The 21,950-nt window shown below is 43.7% G+C and overlaps 1 protein-coding gene across 1 annotated transcript in view; it reads right to left on the bottom strand.

The window, feature by feature from the left end:
* DOCK3 (dedicator of cytokinesis 3) overlaps positions 1–21,950 on the bottom strand; it is a 590,333-nt gene that overhangs the window by 83,383 nt on the left and 485,000 nt on the right. The window contains exons 25-32 of the mRNA XM_025213329.1: positions 11,094–11,221; positions 9,597–9,743; positions 8,511–8,609; positions 7,429–7,523; positions 5,884–5,959; positions 5,187–5,287; positions 4,949–5,007; positions 163–311 (exon numbers count right to left, since the gene is read on the bottom strand). Of these exons, the coding sequence (XP_025069114.1) occupies positions 163–311; positions 4,949–5,007; positions 5,187–5,287; positions 5,884–5,959; positions 7,429–7,523; positions 8,511–8,609; positions 9,597–9,743; positions 11,094–11,221 (854 nt within the window). The remainder of the gene's footprint in view (positions 1–162; positions 312–4,948; positions 5,008–5,186; positions 5,288–5,883; positions 5,960–7,428; positions 7,524–8,510; positions 8,610–9,596; positions 9,744–11,093; positions 11,222–21,950) is intronic.

A 21,950-nucleotide genomic window follows, 5' to 3' on the forward strand; every position in this document is an offset into this window, starting at 1 on the left:
AATTATGTTACTTTTTAATTACAGTAGCAGAAAAGTCTCCATGACAACAGCCTCCTCACACTTAGAAACAAAAAATCAAAAAAGAATTTTGTGCTTCCAGCCCAGCCTTATGGAAGAGCAAAACAACAAAGGATATTGAAAAAAACAGGGAAGTCATTTTACCTGTTTGAAGTTTCCATTTTTCCTTTGCTCCCAGTCCATCATGTCATGAAAGATGGGGATCATGATGTTACGGACTTCTGGCTGCGGGACCAGCGTGACACCAAGAAAGGGTCCAATCATTCCAGGAATAAAATGAATTTTATGTTCCCCTGGGCAACACAAAACAATCTAAATTTAGTAAAAGCCTTGTTCCTGTATCACTCCTTCCTGTGAAAAAAGTGAGACTCTATACATATAACCTGTCCCTGCATTATGCCTTAAAGCATCAAACACATCCTTTCCCCAAAAGGATCAAGGCCACAGCCTGCATGGTCATCTTTTTTATTAATTTATAAATCCTTCAGCAGAAGTTAAACAACATTTTCATTTACAGAGAAATGTATTCAAAATCTATTTTATGTGTCTTGTCAAAAATACACATGCTTGTTAAAAATACATGTGTACAGTCTCTGCCAGAGAGGACTGAAAGATCCCACTGCTATTTCAGAAGTGCTAGCAGCTAAGAATATTTTTTATGGGGATATGACACTAATAGCATTTAATAGAACACATAGGGCGCATCTACACATTGCCCTACAGTGACATAGAGATGTGCACTACAGCGATGTAGTGATCACATGGGGTCTACATGTGGTGCTATGTCGCCGTGGTGGTGCACTCCCCAGTTATAGTGTGCCACTATGGCAATGTAGTGGCAAAATCTAACTATGCGCCATGGTATTACTTCCAAGAGGAAGTACTAAAGCATGGCGGCATAGCAACATCACCATACGGCAACATGTAGATATGCACGCAGAATCATAAAAAGTTAAAGTTAAAAGGGACCTCAGGAGGTCATCTAGTCCAACTCCCTGCTCAAAGCAGGGCCTTCCCAACTACATCATTCAGATGCTTTACATCTTTAATGTTAAAAACACACTAATCTGGGGCTGATTTGACTCTCATTAAAAGGGTGTTGAATAGTCATTTACACAGGCATCTTGAATGACAATTAACTAAATTGTCACCACCACAACTATCCTGACTGTCCTGCTGCAAATGAAGTATTAATTTGGATACTTCATAGGTACTTAACAGAGGACAAAAGGGTTGGCCTTCTGAATCTGTAGGACTTCAGGATAAATGGCTTTGTTCCAGAAGAAATCCAGTGTCTGTTTTTAGCTTTAGAGATCCTTATCCTCCCTACGATGAAATCTGCAATAGACTGCTAAAAGTTGTTTGTAAACATCTAGTCTAGGGATTGGCAACATTTTGCTGCTGTGAGCCAGAATTTGTGACCTAGTTCTCTGCCAGGGACCACATATCTCTGCCCCTGCTCCCCTCCCAGAGCACCCAAGCTGCAAGACAGAGCTACAAGGATTGCTGATCCCAGATCTAGTCTGACCTCTTGCATAGCATAGGCCAGTGATTTTCAACCTGTAGTCTATGGCCCTCTGAGGGTCTACAGACTGTCTAAGCAGTTCACGAAAGATGACTATGATCAGTCAAAAGCGAGTACCAACACTTACAATTTCCAAAGGGGTCCGCACCTCTATTTGAAAATTTTTAGGAGTCCGCAAATGGAAAAAGGTTGAAAACTACTGGCATAGGCTGCTGGACTCCCTTGAATGAATTCCTGTTTGAGTTAGAACATCTCATTTGGATTAAAAAAAAAAATCAATGATAAGAGACTCAACTACAACCCTTACTTAGTTGTTTCAGTGGTAGTTAATTATCCTTACATCTAACAATGTCTGCTCTATTTTAGTCTAAATGTGTATGGCTTCAACTTTCAGCCATTTGATCTTGGTATGACTTAATTCTTTTAGTCACACTTTTGCACTTTGAGTTCATGCTTAGCTGACATCCTTTGTAATCCCCAAATCCCTTTCAGAGTCATTATTTTTCAGGGTAAAAAATACCCCATCCTGTAAGTATAGCTTACATTTTTGGTTCTGTATTTGTGACTTACATTTGGCCATTTAACCCATGTTGCTTGCTTGTGTCCAGCCTACCAGATTATCCAGACTGCTCTGTATCAGTATGCTGAACTTTTCATTTGTTTCCCACTCCCCTAATAAAGTACCCATAAATAGGCACGCATGATTAACAATATGATTTATGATATTTCTGTGTTAACTATGTTCACATTGTTATTATAATATTATGTGACTCAGTTTACCTCCTTGGCCGGTACACAGAAAACGAGAGGTTAAGTGCCAGGGTGGGCTAAGTGTAGAGGGGACCAGATGAACCTTAAGAAGTTTGGAATGGCCTTGACTATATATCAGCAAAGGTGAGATGGTCAACACCCAGGGGGATACAGATGACAAAAGGAAGAGCAGGCTGGAAAAATAAGTAGCCTGATAGCTTCTAGCCTGAAGAGTCTGTGGACTGAGACAAGAGGAAGAGCTTTGGGGAGCTGAAGTGAACAGATCTTTGGGGGTGCTCAGGGCTGTAGAATGGAGGGACTGCTTAACCCTTTTGGAGGGGGCAGAGAACCTCTGGCTGGCTGGCCTTTGCCCAAGTAAATACCTTTGCTGAAGAGACCATCTGTTGCCCACATTCATGCTATCACCAAGGAGAAATACTCCTCCTTGGCCCGTGAGTGTAGGAGGGCCATTAGGAAGGCCAAGGTGGGGGTGGAGCTCAGGCTAGTGACCAGGATTAAGGACAGCAAAAAGTCCTTCTTCAAATACATTGGGAGTAAGAAGCAGGCACCAGGTAATGTAGGGCCCCTGTTAGACTCAAATGGTAATCTTGTGGCTATGCCAGACGAGAAAACCGAAATCTTTAACAAGTTCTTTGCCTCTGTTTTCTTGGACAGGGAACAGGACAGCTCTCCCACATGGGGGCAATCTTGAGGACAGCACTGCCAGGCCTCGGGTCTGCGCAGAAGTAGTTAGGGATCTTCTGGCAGGGCTGGATGTTTCTAAATCTGTGGGCCCTGATACCCTCCACTCATGGGTGCTGAGGGAGCTGGCGGGGGTCATTGCTGTGCCCTTGGCCTGGCTGTATGAGCGATTGTGGTCCATGGGCCAGGTGCCCAGAGACTGGAAACTAGCTAATGTGGTCCCCATCTATAAGAAAGGGAGAAAGGAGGACCCAGGAAACTATAGGCCCATAAGCCTCACATCGGTTTTGGGGAAAATTCTTGAAAAAATTATCAAGGAGCACATCTGTGAGGGGCCAGCAGGGGAGATCATGCCCAGGGGAAATCAACATGGGTTCATCAAAGGCAGGTCCTGCCAGACCAACCTGATGGCCTTTTATGACCAGGTAACTAAATCCCTGGATGATAGTGTCGCCGTGGACGTAGCCTTTCTGGACTTTAAGAAGGCCTTTGACACTGTTTCTCACCCCATTCTCATTAATAAACTGAGCGACTGTGGCATTGATGCCTACACAGTTGGATGGGTCAAAAATTGGCTGACGGGGCTCACCCAGAGAGTGGTGGTGGACGGGTCGTACTCGACCTGGTGGGGCGTGAACAGTGGGGTCCCCCAGGGCTCGGTCCTGGGGCCTACACTGTTCAACATCTTCATCAGCAACTTGGACGAGGGGGTGGAAAACACACTGTCCAAGTTTGCCGATGACACCAAGATGTGGGGAGAGGTAGGCACGCTCGAAGGCAGAGAGAGGCTGCAATTAGACTTAGACAGACTACAGAAGTGGGCGGATGGTAATAGGATGAGCTTCAATGTAGATAAATGCAGGGTGCTGCACCTGGGGAGAAGGAATCCACAGCATACATACAAGCTGGGGAGCTCCCCCCTTGTGAGCACAGAGGCAGAAAGGGATCTTGGAGTCATCATTGATTCCAAGATGAACATGAGCCGTCAATGTCAGACCACAGCCAGCAAAGCCAACTGCACCTTGTTGCGCATCCAAAGATGCATCTCAAGTCAGTCCAAAGAGGTGATACTCTTCCTCTAAACGACATTGGTTCGGCCTCAATTGGAGTACTGTGTCCAGTTCTGGGCACCGCACTTTAAGAAGGATGTGACCTGCCTTGAGAGGGTTCAGAGGAGGGCCACCCACTTGGTTGGAGAGCAACAGGGCAGGCCCTATGAGGAGAGGCTGAGGAACCTGAACCTGTTCAGCTTCAGCAAGCGGAGGCTGAGGGAGGATTTGGTGGCTGCCTACAAACTCATTAGGGGAGATCAGCAGCAAATAGGAAGGGTCCTATTCCCCCCAGCAGCACCTGGGGTGACGAGGAACAATGGCCAGAAGCTGCTGGAGAATAGGCTCAGGTTAGAGATTAGGAGGCACTATTTCACTGTTAGGGCAGCTAGGATCTGGAACCAACTTCCTCGGGAAGTGGTCCTTGCTCCTACCTTGGGTAAATTAAAAAAGAGGTTGGATGAACACCTGTCGGGTCGTGTGTCCCAGCGTGTGCTCCAACCAGTGGCGGGGGTTAGACTAGATGATCTATTCAGGTCCCTTCTGACCCCTAACTACTATGAAACTATGAAGCTCAGTGCTAGACTGGATTGCAGCAGAGTTGCAGAATTTTCTAAATCCTGATTCAGTACAATATTGGGGAAAAAAGTTCTTGAGATATGTCACTAATATTTGAGAGGAGGGCATTTAAATTCATAGACATGTGATATTTCAAAAGAGAAAAACAAGCACTCTGAAGCTGTGCAGAAAGAGCAATTTTTCTTTGGTTTAAAATTCCTAGAGGAACTAACTAAAAGACTAAGACTGAGGTCTGTGTTTTTATAGCACTAAAATGAGAATTTTTAATGCAAATCTTAGGCAACTTTGGTGTGATAGATAGAACAGGAATAGTAGAGAGATATACCCAAGTTCTGCCACATGCTGAAAAGCTCATATGCCATCATCACTCGCATATCACCATATCTGAAAGAGAAGAGACAGATGCTACTCTTTAACTGTGGCAATAAAGTTAACATAACTGAATTCACATTTAAACTAAGTTTTCCTGTGACCTCCATTCATGATTTTATAAAGCAACTGCCCCACTAATTTATGGGAATTTGTGATGGAAACAATAAGAGGTTAGGAGACCAAGTGCTTACTTGTCCAGAATCTTCTTTCTCTTGGCTGGAGTGGCAGTTTCCAGCTGGAGGCTTGGCTGATTTATGAACAAAACTGACAGACTAAAATAGGAGTTCCACACCTAGAAAATAGGAAGAAAATTAAAACATGACAATTAAAGGCAGAACTAGTTTTAAATCAGTGTATGGACATGTCTATGAACACAGATATACATGCCGTGTATTTGTTTTATAGATGGAATTAGATAACTTATTTGGTATGTATATAAGATAGATATAAACTAAATGAAACTAAATAAAATAAATAAATGAAATGAAACCTGGATTCACCACAATACTAGTGGAAATCAGCTAGCAGCTTAAAGCACTGGCCTTTCACCTCTTTATATGTTCAACTTTGTTTTTGCTCAAAAGGGGGAAAAATTGGTGCTCTCAGTGTAATTTTAAATATTTTTAATGAACACTTTTTTAACCATGAACTAAAACATACACTGTACTGTGAATGACATTAGATTGAAATATGTAGGGAATAACCAACGTAAGCAGTCCAAACCACTTAATTTAATAAAGCTGCCTCTTCATGGTGGCTGGACTGTTTTCTCAGCAGACACTTAAATATTGATGGTGTATACAATCAGTTAATGTAGAATTGCTGATGTGCTTGGGCTGCTGCTGGTTTTAATGGATGTCATAACATTGTCTACAACCCAATCTTTACCTTAAAATCAAAGTCTGTTTCTGTGAAATTCTTGTGCAGTGCAGCAGACAGGTACTGAACTGTTGTAACTATGATACTGAAAATTTGAAAGAAAAGATAAATTTAAAATCTACTGTACGTACTGGTTTTGTTATAATACAGCCTGCATTTAGCCACTCTTTTCCATATACATGCATACATACATGCACACACACACACATATATACACATACATTCTTAAAGATGGTATTTATTAGTATGTTTTTGCCAAAATTATAGATATTGAAATGGAAATCCAGTACTACAATTAATACTCTTATTGGCTTTCATTTATGTACAACATTTTAATCAAAAAGATGATTTTTTTTTTTTAGGGAAGCATAAACCATTAGGTTTTTCTGTTTCTTGCTGTAAAATGATCTATTCCACATTTGTTAAACATTTTATCTGTGCAATTTTGGGACATTCTGTCAATTGTGGATCCACTGGGAAACTTTATACTTTTTTCTGTGCGTGTGAGTATCCTTAATTATATGAGATTAAATTGTGTAACAACATGCTGCAATTTTAAAAAGTCCTATTTGCTTTAGAAACAAATAGACTAAACTTCTGCATCTCATTCATGTGATATTTCAGCACCCTTGATAAGTGCATTTCATAATAACCTAAAAAAATTCACAGAGAAGTAACGTTAGTAGGGAACAGGTTATTTACAGTGTCCTAGGTTACCAGCTCTTTTCCTGTATGGGCATGGAATCTGTACCCCAGCAGCTCCGCTGGGCTAGGGACTCCAAAACAGAGTTTAAGAGCAAGAGAGCCAGGGCAGGCAGAGCACACACGGTGGCAGCAGCTCTGCTGGGGCTGTTTTGGAGTCCCAGCATAGCAATGCTGCTGGGGTGTGGACTTTGCTTCCTGTCCCTGTCCTGCTCTGAGAACCTGTGCTCCCTGCCTTCCCCCTGCTCTCAGAACCATCCCCACTTTCTCTCAGAACCACGTCCTCACCTCTCCACCTTACAGCATTTGCCCTAGGCACCAACTCGGCTGGTTATTCCACTGGGATATGATACCTGTTTTACTTGTCACTATAAGAAGGTTTTCTACCTTCTAAGCAATCTACCAACATTCATCCTCACAAAACTTGTAGTCAAGTATTAACTAAGTTGTACCAATGCAAAAAAGTTTTACGAAGGGACAAATGTTCAAAGAGGTCCCTCATGCAACCCACTTTGAAAACATCATTTTACCATCACTATGACTCGTGTGCACAAATGACAAGGCTACTTGCACTTTCTGTGAACAAACAGGGCTTTGTAGTGTTAACTCTACGGTACATGTGTATATAAAAAAATGTACATGCAAGTGCTCATTCACTGGAAGGAAGTCCCAGTTTGATCCTGAGAATTCAAATTTCTTTTCAGAATCAGGATTACTTCTCTGGAGTCTTATGTAAGTTCTATGCCTCTGCCTACAAGAGCACATTGTCTTTATGAGACCATGAAGCCCTATTTAGAGAGTCCTTTAGGTCCTCTTACAAAATGTCAATGCCATAAACCTGTCCTCACTCACTTGCTGGTGAGTAACCTCATCACCATCCAGTCCCGAGGAAAAACGCTCATTTTCATCAGGTTCCGAAACACACAGAAAATCTTCAGAAGAAACTCCTAACACAGAAGTAAAAGACAAATCAGCAGTAGCAGATGCAGACAAATGTAACTCCTTGCCATAGCCATGACAGTTTAGTTAATTATGCCTTTGTTACCTGATCTCTGTATGTCTTGGCCATACATTTGTGTGTGTGCATGTGCATGTGTTTGCATTTCTAAAAAGAAAGAATGCAGTGCCCATGAAAGATGTCAGACTGCTCATCTCAGAGAGCTGACCCTTGAGTTACAAGCAGACATGATATGGCATCCTATTGACACAAGATTATAGCGCTGAGCCATCCAGCTTCTCCAAAGAAAGGGATTTTTTAGTAAACAGAATAACTGGAAGTTAAAAACTTCTACAGAGAGACTTTTTATTGCATTTCACTTTGTACGTTCAACTATTTTAGTACCTTTCTACTATGCTGTCAGTCTGATACTATTTCCTGTATTGCTGAGAAATCACAAGGTCCCCTAAAAAATTTGAATACAGCTCCATCTTCATTTGGTGACAAAGGGAAGTGACAAAATGGCTGTTACTTCCATCACATTTTATCTTGTTCCCTAAATTAGTTTGCCACTTATAAGACATGATTCATTCATACCAAAACAAGGTAATACGTAGGCTTCTATCACTGAGGTGGACAGCTCCAAATTGTTGCTGGTAGAGAAGCCCCCAGTGAGGGCATATACACCTCACTGATCATCTCTGGGTCACTAATAGTTACCATTGATGAATTTGGGCAGCATGCCACAATGGATTACCATGGTCACTACTCCAACAGGCTGAAACAGTCTGCTAGTGACTTTTGTCTGCGTAGTATTCAAGATCAGCCTTGTGACAAAAGAACAACATTAAAGTTTTTATTAAGTAAGCTCCTATGTATGTACAATGTCTGGAATGGATTGAAGAAGGAACTGAATAATGTTCTGCATTTCTCAGCTATCTGATTTCTGAGGAAAATATTTGTTAGCTGATCCTACAAACACTATGCTCTGTCCTACCTTTAATTCATCCTTGCTTTGGAAGTTGTCCAGTAAATGCTGGAAATGAGTGTCTGACATTTGACGAAGCAAAGACAAGAGACAGGACACATACTCCCCCTGCCAATGAAATGAAAGAATTAAATGAAGAATTATTTAGTCCAGATATACAATGTTGAATATATATATATAAAAATAAAAAATCATTAAGTCAACCTGGGGTAAGGGATAAAGGGAGGGGTCTGAAATGGCCTCAATGCCTATGAAGGAAAAACTAGTGCATGCAGAGATTAAAAATAATGTATGGTAACTGATCTTTATTTTCTGTTAACAGATTGGAAAAACCTCTCAGAGATTCATTTGTGTTCTGTTTTTAATAGGACTTATTAAAAATATTCTCGTTTAAACAAACCCATTTAGCGAGTCAAGGCTGGAAATCAAAGGGTGTCTCTCTCCTAGTATGTACTCTTCTTACTAAGGCTATGTCTCCACACAGCAATCTAAAGGTGTTACTAAAGCTCATGTAGCACATCCAAGCCAGTGTTCAACTTGCAAACTAAGGCTTGCTGGCAACAGGTTATCCACAACAGCATGAGATTCATTTACTCACAGTATTTATACATTTGAGACCCTGGGTAAATACTTGAGCAGCTAGCCTGCACTGAGAAATATACTGTTGTGGCCACAGTACCCAAAGGCAGCTATTTTAAATCTATGTGAGTTGCAAAAACATATGCAAACTGCAGGACATGTGTATCCTAAGCCAGCTACCATATCAGATATCAAAATGCACTAGGACTCAAGAATTGTTATTTATAGTTCCAAAGGCATGAGTTTGAGTCTCACTCTAGATTTGTGCTGAAGGCCATGGGTACTGGTCATTCAGGCTGAGGAATCAAAGGCAGATGGAAGCAGCTTGACTAACTATTGCACTGTAACTGATTTTTTCCACAATGGAAGAAATGGATTCATGATAGGAAAGGAAAAGAAAAGAAGCTCTGAGCATTCATGCATTTGAAATGATAATGAGGTGTAGTGGTGGTGAAGAACTGGGGGACAAGGAAGGTTAGAGAAGCAGGAAATAGAACCTGATTGTTAGTTACTAACAGTGATTTCTGCTGTGCACTGCGGGCAGCGTTGCCCTCTTACCGCCTCCTGAGACTGCGATTTACTCATGATAGTAAGCAGAGTCTGTAAAAGTACATCCAGGAGGCTCTCCACCATCATCTCAACCTCCTCCACGACATCTCCCTCCTACAGCAAGCAGTAAGTAAACAGAGAGTCAGCAGCTGAGGACAGAATAGAAATGGCAAGCCATATGTGCAATGTCAGCCACTCCAGGAACAGATTGCATGACAGGACTCAAGTTAAAAAAGCTGGGAAGAACTGGAAAACCCTGAGACAGAGGCTCAGAGAGTGACAAATAGAATTGACATAGATGACAGCCAGAGCTTCAGTGTCTGTCTTCACCTTCTCCCTCCCTAATATAAGAATACTGGATCACATCAATGGATATAAATCCAAAATTTATTGTGAGGTCTGTGTGTTTTCTCTATGTCACTACAGGGACCAAGCTCTACTGCAGTTAACCCTAATTCCATAGCAAGGTGCTATAGTAAACCCCTAATTCCATGGCAACATTATTTTATTCTACCATTACAACATCTTTTTTTCCACAATATCTTTCTTCCAATATCTTTCATAGTTGGAAATGCTGATGTGATTTCTTTTTAACACCTTAATCCTTTGGACTGAGTTGGTGCCCTTCACCACCCTTTTTATGTGAGGGTTTCTTTAAGTGATTAAGCTGGCACTGAAGATCAGAGTATACGAAAATCAAAGCTGAATGTTTAACTCAGCAGTATTTTCTGAAAATAAATGTGATTTTATTGATTTGATAATTTTAGAGCATTCTCTTAACATGCACCATAAAGTGCTAGTTACTGTCTCCGTTGGAACTGTAAGTGCTAGAGCTCAGAAAAGCTTTTGAGCACCAGAGACAACTGAGTTCCAAGCTAGGGTGATGAAAATTAAATAGTGTTGCACCTGGTAAATGTATACGTTTTTTAACAGTAAGAACATGCTGTAATCAGAAAGCTGAGAGTCATGAACACAACAGCACTCATTCACTTGATGTGTTCACCTGCTGATAATAAAATTAGCAGCATTCTAGGATAAAAACATTCCTTGAAAAATATATTTAATGACTAATATACTCCAAGTCTGCCCTTGAGAAGCAGCCCTCATCTATGCTATAAAGTTCTGCTGGCAGAGAGAGGACACGTAGAAATGTAAAAGATTTCACCTTGTAGGTGACACAACTCAGAAAGGAAAACTCCTGGTGGGGGATACAACGCTGCCAGCAGAAAACAGGTCCTGCTGACAGAGTTTTTGTCATGTGGTGGAGCTGATAAAACCAGTTGTGAAAAATGCCTACAGCTGACAGTGCTGTATCAACACTGAGGGAGGGGCTTGGGGTGGGGGGGCAGAAGGGAGAATCCTGACCACCTTCATGCAACCACTGTAATTAGGGGGACAACAAACAACCTCCATAGTATAGATATAGTCTTAGTGAATGAATGGAGAAGGAAAGCAGCAGATTACCAAGGAACTGGTCTTGATAATGGAGAAGATACTACTAAGGATCCCAGAGCAGATGAGTAGTTCCTTCTGCTGTCTCAAGTGAAGGTGAATGTGATGAAGAACCACAGGCAGTAGGATGCGCCGGGACTCTAAAAGAAGGAAACTGGACTCAGAATTTTTCTGAGATATTTGCATTTCAGCCACTTGTGCTGGCAGCCTGCTTGCTATCCAGAAATGTGAATCAGGAATTAACATTATTACAAGATGCTGATATGCTGAATGGGCCCTTTCCAAACAGTATGCCTGATTAAAATCTGTGATTGCCAGGGAAAAGAGGTTTAGTGCAAAACATTTCTAGGATTCAATACAATGAATTAATGGTACATCTAATTAAAAAAGTTCCTTTAAATAGCATTCCCAATGTTAACTGTTGTGAACTAGTTTGCAGACAATAGGCACTGTGGTAGCACCTCCCTGATGTGTAGCATATTATTTACTCCATGCTGCTTTCTAGCTCTTAAAGTTGTATAAAGAGTTCTTGCTACTTTTGGAGAAAAAATTACTGGCTATTTGTGAGATCTTGGGCAGTGGGGGTGGGGGGGACCTTTCTCTAAATTCCATTATATGTTAACAAAGTACCTAAAAATTCAGTGTCTGGCTATGGACAGAGGAAACTTTGAATCACTTCAGAAGGGTAGGTAGCACTGGTCTAGGTAGCACGCTTTAGCTTAGGGGTGGGCAATTATTTTGGCTAGAGGGCCACTTAATCAGTTTTGGTGTCCTCTCTAGGGCCACATCTCTCTCCCCCTCCCTCCATCCCTTCCCAGGGCTGTAGCATGCCCCAATTTTCTCTCCCCGCCCTTTCCCTCCCTTCCCGGAGCTACAGCATGCCCTGATTCCATCCCTGCCATCTCTCTCCTCCTCCCTCCCCAGAGCTGTAGCATGTCCCAATCCTCTCTCTCCCCCCCTGCCTGGTGCTATAGCATGCCCCAATCCCAATCACCACCTGGAACTTGCCAACCCAGTCCACAGTTTACACCACCACCTGCCTCATGTGGCAGAAGCAGCCCTAGGTGGGCACCAGCATCAGCTGTGGATGCACCCAGCAGGTGGGGACTGAGGCATCTGCCCAGGTCCACAGCTGATGTCACCATGTCAGCGCTGGGCAGAAGCAGTCCCACCTGCCCATCGTGTAGTGGAAGCCATTCTGTATGCCTGCCCAGAAATGCATGGCAGCTGGAGCCACTGGCCACCCAAGAGCCAGATCCCATGAGTTGGTGGCCACCTGCCCTTGGCCCAGATACAATAAGCTGGCCCATATTTTGCCCACCCCTGCTTTAGCTGTTATACTGTAACCATTGCCTCTGCAAGCTAATATAGCAGGGCTGTAAATTAGCCTTGAATGAAACAGGGTTAAAGTTTCAACACTTTTGCTACACTTGTATCACCACAAGAGCATGCAGATGCCACCACTACATTATACACTTACTGATCAACTCCATGATTTCCTAATTGCACAAGGGCTGGTCCCAATTAATGCAGTTGTTTAGCATTCAGCTTTATTTAATTATTAGGGAATAGTCTAATCTGTGAGTTCATCACCGCAAGGACTATCCAGTTCATTAAAGCAGCAAGGGTTTCTAGCCAGATCAGGGTTCTTGTCTTCAGTGAGTTTTAAATGGCCTATCATCTACCCCTTCCCCATCTTTTCTGTCCAGTAAATCTTGCCAGTGGTCATGCCTTCACCAGCTTCTAGGCCAGGGGTGGGCAATTATTTCGGGCAGAGGACCGCTTACCAAGTTTTGGCAAGCTGTTGAGGGCTGCCTGGGTAGCCCTGCCCCTTGACAGGTGCCCTGCCCCCTGGTCGCCATCTTGGGACAAGAAGTCCTGCCCCTACCCCCTGACCTTTGCCACCAGAAGCCTTTCCCATTGCCCCCGGAAGTACTCCTTTCAGCAAGGGGTTTTGTCATCTCGGAACCACAAAAATACCAAATGATATTCTAAAAAGCGAACATCGAAAACATTCATTAGTTTGATTTTAAAAAATATTTTTGCCCTGGTTTACGTGTGTTTGCGTAGCATACATAGAGGTGATTGCACAATGTCTTAAAATGAAGTCTCATGCTTGTATATTGTGGGGGTGGGGTGGGTACAGGTTTGTGGGGGGTGTGGGTGTGTGGGTGGGTGTGGGTTTGTGGAGGACTGTGTGGGGGGGAGGGTGGCTAGGGTATGTGAGGGGGCGTGGGGTCTGCGTGTATGGCAGTGTGAGGGGGGTGTGGGTGCATGTGTATAGTGTGGTGTTTGTGTGGGTCTCACCTTACAAACACACACACACACACACACACACACTCTGCCCCTACCTGCGCGCGCGCACACACACACACACTACCCCTGCCTGCACAGATGCACACCCCCCTGTACCCGCGGGGCCCAGTGCTCCCTGGTTTGGCCATGCAGCTGGGAGCCACGTTGTGCTGGAGCAGGGTGGGGGCAGGAAGCAGGGAAATGGCTGGGGTTGGGCAGGGCTAGGCTCCTGCCTCCTGCTACCAGCAGGAGCAGATAAATATTTGACAGACAGCCAGGAGCAGATAAATATTTGACAGACAGCCAGGAGCAGATAAATATTTTCTAATTTTTTTAGGGGCTCTACAGGCCAGATAGAATGGCCTGGTGGGCTGGATTCAGCCCACGGGCCATATTCTGTCCACCCCTGGTCTAGGTCCTGTCCCTTCCACAGGTCAGACCTGTAAGGACAAATACATTCATCCTTTGGATAAAATCATTTAAAGAAATAAAATACATTGATTTCTGGTCAGCTCACACTGCTCCCTTCTTTCAGGTACTCTGCTCACTTCCTCTTGCCATTTACTATGGAGTTTAATCTCCTTTTTCATCTTTTAAGGATCTGAAGAACTTAGCCCTGATCTATGTTTTGGATTTCTCCAGTTATTTTGTTTCCCCTTTTCCCTCTGTATTTTGGTAAGCATGCTAGCATCTGGGAGCTTCTCTTCACTGCAGTATTAGCTCAAGGTACCATATTTATAAGATGAAGCTGAATATAAAATGACCCCCTCAATAATTAGATTCTATATATGGAAAATTTATAAATTTGTTATAATTTTCCAGATATATAATCTAATTATTGGAGGTTTTGCCTTGAATTTGTCCCCTTCCCACAGCTACAGCATGGAAAATAAAGCTGGAGGGTCAGGTGGCTCCCTTACCCTCTGCCCCCGCAACTTCTTCCCCCTGAAGCCCCTTATACCCTTCCTTACTGTCAGACCCTGTTCTCCCTGAGCACATGGAAGTGAGAGGCAAATTTGAAAACAGTGACCTAGAAATAAAGATGCCTGTAGTAATTTGTATGTAGGCAAAATTGTATGGGCATCCATAGACTTAACTCATCTAGAACTGATGCATTTTACCTTGCTTTGAAACTGCTGCAAGTTTTAGCACAGGCACTCCATAGACACACTTTTAAGGAGCACTTCTGTACCTATAGAGTACAAACTTAAAAAAAAAAAATCATTTCAAAGGCCAAATCAGTTCCGAATACTACTGGGCAAAACCCAATAGCCAAGTTCCAAATTTCAAATGAGCAGAGTTCAGTTGTGGGACTGAAGAGGAAGTTGAAATGTATTCAGTGTTGTGGCTCACCATGCCATTAAAAAGACTAGGTGCTGAGGGGGAATGAGTGCAAATGGCACCACCACGTATCTTATTTAGCTGGGCTGTCCTGACCTATCCTTGTGATAGGTTCCCCATCAGGAACCTCCTGATGTACAGACACATGAACCTTGAGGAAACACATGGTGTTAAAATATTTCTGAGTGAACTCCAGTCCTACTACTGGAAATCAGTGGGAAAGGACAAAGAAGATGCAGCCAACTCCACCTGGAAAAGGGACACTTAGCACAGGATCTTCAAAGTCCCCCCCTAGTGGGGGAGTGGACAGGGATAGCAAAAAGGATGAGACAACTGGACCTGGAGACAGCGATGATGATGGCAGCAGCAGCAGAAGCAACAGTGACAGAGACAATGACAGTGAATGAACTGAGAATTTAAACCCCAAAATCAGGACTAACACTAAGAGACAGTGCAATTGGGTTAGGGAAAGGATGAGTATGCAGGAGCATGGATCCACAGGTGCGTTCATTGTAATGGGTGTGCGGGCTTTAAATGTGGTTTAAGGTGTATGAAGAAAAGTTTTTGCTAGGTGATGTATATATATAACTATATACACACACACACACACACACACACACTATATATCTAGAGAGAGAGAGAGAGAGAAATATATTTTTTCCAAAAAGAAAAAAAAGAAAAAAAAAAAGTTAAGTTCTCATCAGTATTGAAAGCCTGATCTATGTCTTAAAAATAGAGAAAGGGATTAACAGAGCATTGGGGTGTAAGAAAAGGAGAAGGGAGAGCCAAAGCTCAAAACAATAAAAGAGTTGAAGAGCAGAAATGAAGATCTGGAGACGGATGGAGAGTGGCTGAAGGTGGGGAAGAAAGAAAGAAGTTGACAATGGGAGCAACAGCAGAGGGAGGAAGAAAGAAAGTAACAGCAGAAAAAAAGGCGGAGGCAATAATAATGAGAGTGATGTTGCCAGAAGGAAGATAGGAGCAGAGGAAAGTGGGAGACAGAACAGCAGAAAGCAAATTTGGAGAGAAGCAGAGGATGGTGGAGCATGATAGCAGGATGGCCCACCAGGAGTGGCATGGTGGGAAAACAGGAAGAGGTACTTTTGTTGCATTTTTTAAGGTTGGTTTTGAGGATGTACCTGAAGCACTTTCTCTGCTCTCTTCTTGAGCATATGCCTTGGCTGAGCTGGGAGAATAAAAGTTGCATTGGGAGTCTGGAGCCAAGCACAAAAGGCCTTGCGCTTGAGATGGATCAACTCTTGGATCTTCCTGTTGTTCTCATCAAACCAGTGTTGATGTTTCCCAGTAGAAAATCTAAGTGTCTCTTTACAGAGGCTGATGACGGTGGCCTTGAGGGCACCCCACATGCTGCTGATATTCTCCCATTGTTGTTGATTGGAATTCACTAGTTTTTCATTGAGGCACTGGTGGAAGAGGTCTCACTTGATTGTGTCCTTCAGTCCTTCAGTGCTGATCTTGTCAGCCTTGCTTCTGCTGTAGCTGTTGTTTGGGAACTAGTCTGAGTGACAAAACTGAGCAGATGAATCAGTGATCAATCCAGCAATCATCAGCTCCTAGCATAGCTCAGGGGATGCGGACATCTTTGTGATCCTGGGCATGCATGATGACATAGTCAATCAGGTGACAATGCTTAGATCATGGGTGTTAATGGCAAAAACAACTCCATGAAGTTGGTGTTCTCCTTCCTGTTTACCATTCCAGAAAAAGATACAGCCACTTCCATGTTCTTTGCGTTGCTGATCTCCCACTTGCTGGGCCTTGCTCAGGGTGGCTACACTGATATTGTATCACCTGAGTTCTTGGGCCACAGCTGCAGCGTAGCACTCTGGGTGTTCACTATTAGGGTTTTCCATGAGTGTCTTGATGTTCCAGGTCCTGAAAATGATGGTGTGTCTTCGTTGGTATTTTTGATCACAGTAAAGGTGATCCCACTGTACACAGTTATCCAGTCAGGAAGAAATACAGCACACTGCATAAGACAGACTATGTTTAGGGTACCTTTTCTAGCCCCCTCCTCATGTGGGGTGAGCAGAGTGGATCCTGAAGATGGCTGCTCAGTCACAGTTACAGCTGTTGAATAGCACTCCATGTCTCATCCAAGTCTTAGATGACCTTCTTGTAACTGCTACCTCCATGCCAGTTCATGACTAGGAGCTTCAAGATCTCCTGCTCCCATCACCATTAGCTGATCACCAAAGGGCTTGAGGAATGTGCTGGAAAAGCTGTTTTCATGGAAGATGCTTGTGCATGACTTCCTTTATCATGGAGAAGCTGCTGTACATCAGCTTCCACACAGTTCTTGACAGAACGGGACCTTGATCCAATGGTAAGAAGACAAAGACAACTGGGGATCTCTGTAGCCTACATCCACCTTCACAGCTGTTAAGATTCTAATTTCTTCTTCTGCCTGCTCCACTGTTGAGGACTTGCAGACCCATGACTCAGGACTGAGCAGGCTTACTATAATGGTGACCTGTACTCACCATGTCATAGTACCGTCAAAGGATGTGTGTGACTTTTTTTTAGAGGGAAACCATTGCTACTTGCTGTCCTCACCACACCCTGGTTGTGCTGCCACTTCTTGATCTGCGACTACTTATTTGCCAGAGTTACCCCTGCTTATTTCACAGCTAACCTTCCCTGAAGGTCAATCCACTATCTGCTACCTGTGGACCCGCAGGGTACCAGGATAGCTCTTCCCCACAGACATGAACGATATAAATGTAGTAGTTACAGACTTCCGATGGAAAGGGTCCTAAAGCATACATCAGACTATGGAGAAGTGATGGGAACTAAACTAGATAGATCAAAAAGCACCATAATGGGAGCTGGGAACTGGAGGGATTTGGAGAAGTTGGGCCTTCTAATAAGCGATAATGAAATCAGAGTACTAGAGATCCTAATGGACACTGAGGAGAAAGGTAATACAGCATGGGAAAAGGTGAATGCAAGGATACAGCAAATACTTTAGTTATGGTCTGGAAGGGTGCTGTCCATTTCAGGAACAGTGGTGGTGTTTAAGGCTGTGCTACTGCTGAATATTCTATATACAGGAACCATATTCACACTAACGTGGCAGCAGATAACCAAAATACAGTGAGAAATGTGTGTGCTCTTCTGGAATGCCAAAAGAGAAAGGTTGGTTAGATGTGAACTGAACAAAGCAAGAGAGATGGGGGGGCGGGGGGCTGCCTGATTTAGGATTGTTCATCTACGCAAAATATTTAAGCATAGTATGTAATGTGGTAATGGAGGCAGGGGAAAGCTGTGTGTAGCACTCAATTTCATGCAGCTGCAATTTTGAGGAAATGGGGAGTATATCAGACCTCTTTGTAAAGTCCATGAGCATGGCAACTGCCAAGTCATTACGTCAGGGTGGAAGGTTTCATGCAGATGGATAAAATAGGGAAGGTAGGGCTGGAGGTCTTGAAGGATCATAAGAAATTGATTAAAGTAGTTAAGGAGAGAGACAAGATGGTGCCAGCAGGAAACTTCACAGAAGGACAAGTGAAGAAGGTGTGGGGGGGTGGTGGTGGATAAACAACCAAGAGGGGAACATGCTGACCTAGCATAGATGGTTGTAAAAAATATCTTGCCAGTGAGAGACATACAACATAGATAAGGCTTGATTCATAGAGGTTAGGGGTTGATAAGCTCATCCAGATGCTAAAGGGAGAGGTGCAGGGAAGAAGAAACAGCGGGACGTGTTTTGGGAGTGTACCTATGCAAAGGGAGTGTGGGAAAGGATCCGCCACTTTCTGAGCATCACAAAAATAAATCTGTTGGTGTGGGAGATGTTATTATATGGACTCAAACCAAAGGGACTGGAGGAAACATTATTAAGGACTTTATTGCATGTTATTAAGGACTTTAAGGCATGTTTTAAAACTAATTTATGGAAAGTATGAAACCTCCAGTTGTTAAGGGGTTGGCTTTCACTGAAAGAGAGTGCCTGAACCTGGGGCTGCATGAACTGAAATACTACATTGATCAGGACAAGGAAGAGATCAGAGAAGAAGAGGCAGAGAAGTGGAGGAAAAAGGACTGCATACACTTGTTTAACTAAGGTAACAAAGAGGACTGTTGGGAGAGGCAGAGTTTTAGGTGGTTACCGAGGTAATAGTTTTTTATGGATTGCTGTACGAAGAAAGAGAGTTCTGTAAGGGATTCTTTTGTGGAAAATTGATGTATGTTGTTTAAGGGTTTGATATATGTAGTTGGATGTTTTTGGATATGTAATTTTTTTATTATATTAAATTCTGGTAAAAAAAAGGAAGCTTTGTAAATGTAGAATAATAAGTGTCTCTTTAATAAAATCTGTATTTAAAAAAAAGTTCCCATTAGCATTTTTGGTACTAGGGGAGGGTGCTGGAGTTTGCACCAGCCTTTCCGAGTATAGGCCTGAAACTGCAGTACCTCCAGGCCTCGTGCTCATTCCTACCTGGGAGAACAAGTACCCATTTTTTTAAAGTTCACATGAAAAAAAAGGTTCCCATCAGTATGTTTGCCCAAAATGGGCCATGTGTTTTATAGCTGAGGTCAGTGTTGGCTGCATGTAATCAACTTCATAGTTGGTTTCCATTACTGAACACGTGCTGCTTTTGGCAGCAGTTTAATGATAAAGAATGTATTTAAGAAGTTTCTTTGTATGCAAATGTAAAATAAGGAGCTTTTCCCACCATTTTGATTGAGGGGGACAAACCTCAGTTTATATTTGAGTAAATACAGTATATATAATTTGAATGTCACCCTAATTTAATTCTTGTCCACAAACAAAAATCTCTGGATCATATTAAGTGGTTCTTTGCACTCAAACTAGCTAGTTCCTAAGGGTGGAATGAAGCTCAAGAACTCCTAATAAACTAGTAATGCATCATCCTGAGTTACAAGAATTGATTACCTGTTAATAATCCAGTTCCTCTGTGCTACTAATCCCATCACTCAGTGTAGCTGAGTGGCATTTTGCATTGTGGTCAGTCTGACTAGCTATGCGAACGTAAGTGGAGGAATTTAAGAGCGCTAACTTGAGCTAACTGTTGCAGTGAAGACACACCCAAGGATATTTCATTTCTGGTTTTACTCCTGTCTTCATATCTTCTTCCATGTACTCTTGATCCTGAAATGACCTCACAACCCTAGTCCTTCAGACTCCCACATTCTTCTCTTCCAATTTCTCCTGTAGGACCCACTTTTTTTTATGACCCACACAAAGGGGAAAATTAAAATGTTCAAACCAAGGATATTTTTAAATGATAATTTTGCTGTATGCCTCGTCATGGAATCATATAAAATTGGAGTTAGAAGGGACCTCAGGAGGTCATCTAGTCCAACGTCCTGCTCAAAGCAGGACCTTCCCAACTAGGTCATCCCAGCTAAAGCTTTGTCTAGCCAGTTTTTAAAAACTTCCAAGGATGTAGATTCCACAACCCCTCTGTGTAACCTGTTCCAGTGTTTTACTACCCTTCTAGTGAGAATTTTTTTCCTAATATCTAACCTAAACTTCCCTTGCTGCAACTTGAGACCATTGCTCCTTGTTCTGTCATCTCCCACCACTGAGAACAGTCTAGCTTCATCCTCTTTGGAAGCCCCCTTCAGGTAGCTGAAGGCTGCTATTAAGTCCCCTCTCAGTCTCTTCTCTGGACTAAATAAGCCTAGTTCCCTCAGTCTTTCCTCATAAGACATGTCCCCCAGCTCCCTCCCCATTTTGTTGCCCTCTACTGGACTCTCCAATTTCATAGTTTCATAGTTTGTAGGGTCGGAAGGGACCTGAGCAGATCATCAAGTCGGACCCCCTGCCATGGCAGGAAAGAGTACTGAGGTCAAATGACACCAGTGAAGTGTTCATCCGGCCTCCTCTTAAAGACCCCCAGGGTAGGAGCCAGCATCACTTCTCTTGAAAGTTGGTTCCAGATCCTAGCCGCCCTGACAGTGAAGTAGCGTCTCCTGATGACTAGCCTGTATCTACCCTCTGCCAGCTTGTGACCGTTATTTCTCCTCACTCCTGGTACTGCTCGGGGGAACAGGGATTCCCCCAATGCCTGCTGGTCCCCCCGACTAGTTTGTAAATGGCCACTAGATCCCCCCTCAGCCTTCTCTTGTGGAGGCTGAACAGGTTCAGGTCCCTCAGCCTCTCCTCATAAGGCCTGCTCTGCTGGCCCCGATCATGCAGGGGGCCTCCTCTGGACCCTCTCAATGCTGTCCACATCCCTCCTGAAGTGTGGCGCCTAGAACTGGACGCAGTACTCCAACTGCGGCCTGACCAGTGTCGCATAGAGGGGGAGGATCACCTCCTTGGACCTGCTCGAGATGCATCTGTGGATGCATGACAAGGTGCGGTTGGCCTTCCTGACCATGTCCTCACACTGCCGGCCCATGTTCATTTTGGCATCAATAATGACTCCAAGATCCTCTTCTGCCTCTGCACTGACAAGAAGGGAGTTCTCCAGCCTGTAGGTCTGCTGCTGGTTCTTCCTCCCCAGGTGCTGCACCTTGCACTTGTCAGTATTGAAACCCATCCTGTTCTCATCTGCCCACCCCGGTAACCTGTCTAGGTCCGATTGCAGCCTATTCCTCCCTTCCAGCGTGCCCACATCCCCCCACATCTTAGTGACGTCAGCAGATTTGAACAGGGTGATTTTTACCCCCTCGTCCAAGTCACTGATGAAGATGTTGAACAGTGCGGGTCCAAGGACTGAGCCCTGGGGGACCCCACTGCCCTCATCCCTCCAGGTTGAATAAGACCCGTCCACCACCACTCTCTGGGTGCAGCCCTCCAGCCAACTAGTGACCCATTTGACTGTGTAGGTGTCGATGCCACAGTCCCCTGGTTTTTTAATGAGAATGGGGTGAGAAAGTGTGTCGAAGGCCTTCCTGAAGTCCAGAAAGACTATGTCCACTGCTACCCCTGCGTCTAAGGATTTTGTGACCTGGTCATAGAAGGCTACCAGGTTGGTCTGACAGGACCTGTCTCTAATGAACCCATGTTGGTTGCCCCTAAGCATAATCTCCGCTGCTGGCCCCTTGCGGACATGCGCCAGGATAACTCCCTCAAAAAGCTTTGACTAAGTCCTCAGACCCTAGGCCTGGGTGTGCCTCCCCTGGGACCTACAGGGGTCCCATGGGGGGGGTGTGTGTGACCCAGTCCCTGCTCAGAAAAATGGAGGCAAATAAATTGTTAAATTTGTTGTCCACATCCTTTCGTGCGCGCGCGGG

This window comes from Alligator sinensis, unplaced genomic scaffold (assembly GCF_000455745.1).
Source record: "Alligator sinensis unplaced genomic scaffold, ASM45574v1 scaffold630_1, whole genome shotgun sequence".
In the NCBI taxonomy this organism is placed as follows: domain Eukaryota; kingdom Metazoa; phylum Chordata; order Crocodylia; family Alligatoridae; genus Alligator; species Alligator sinensis.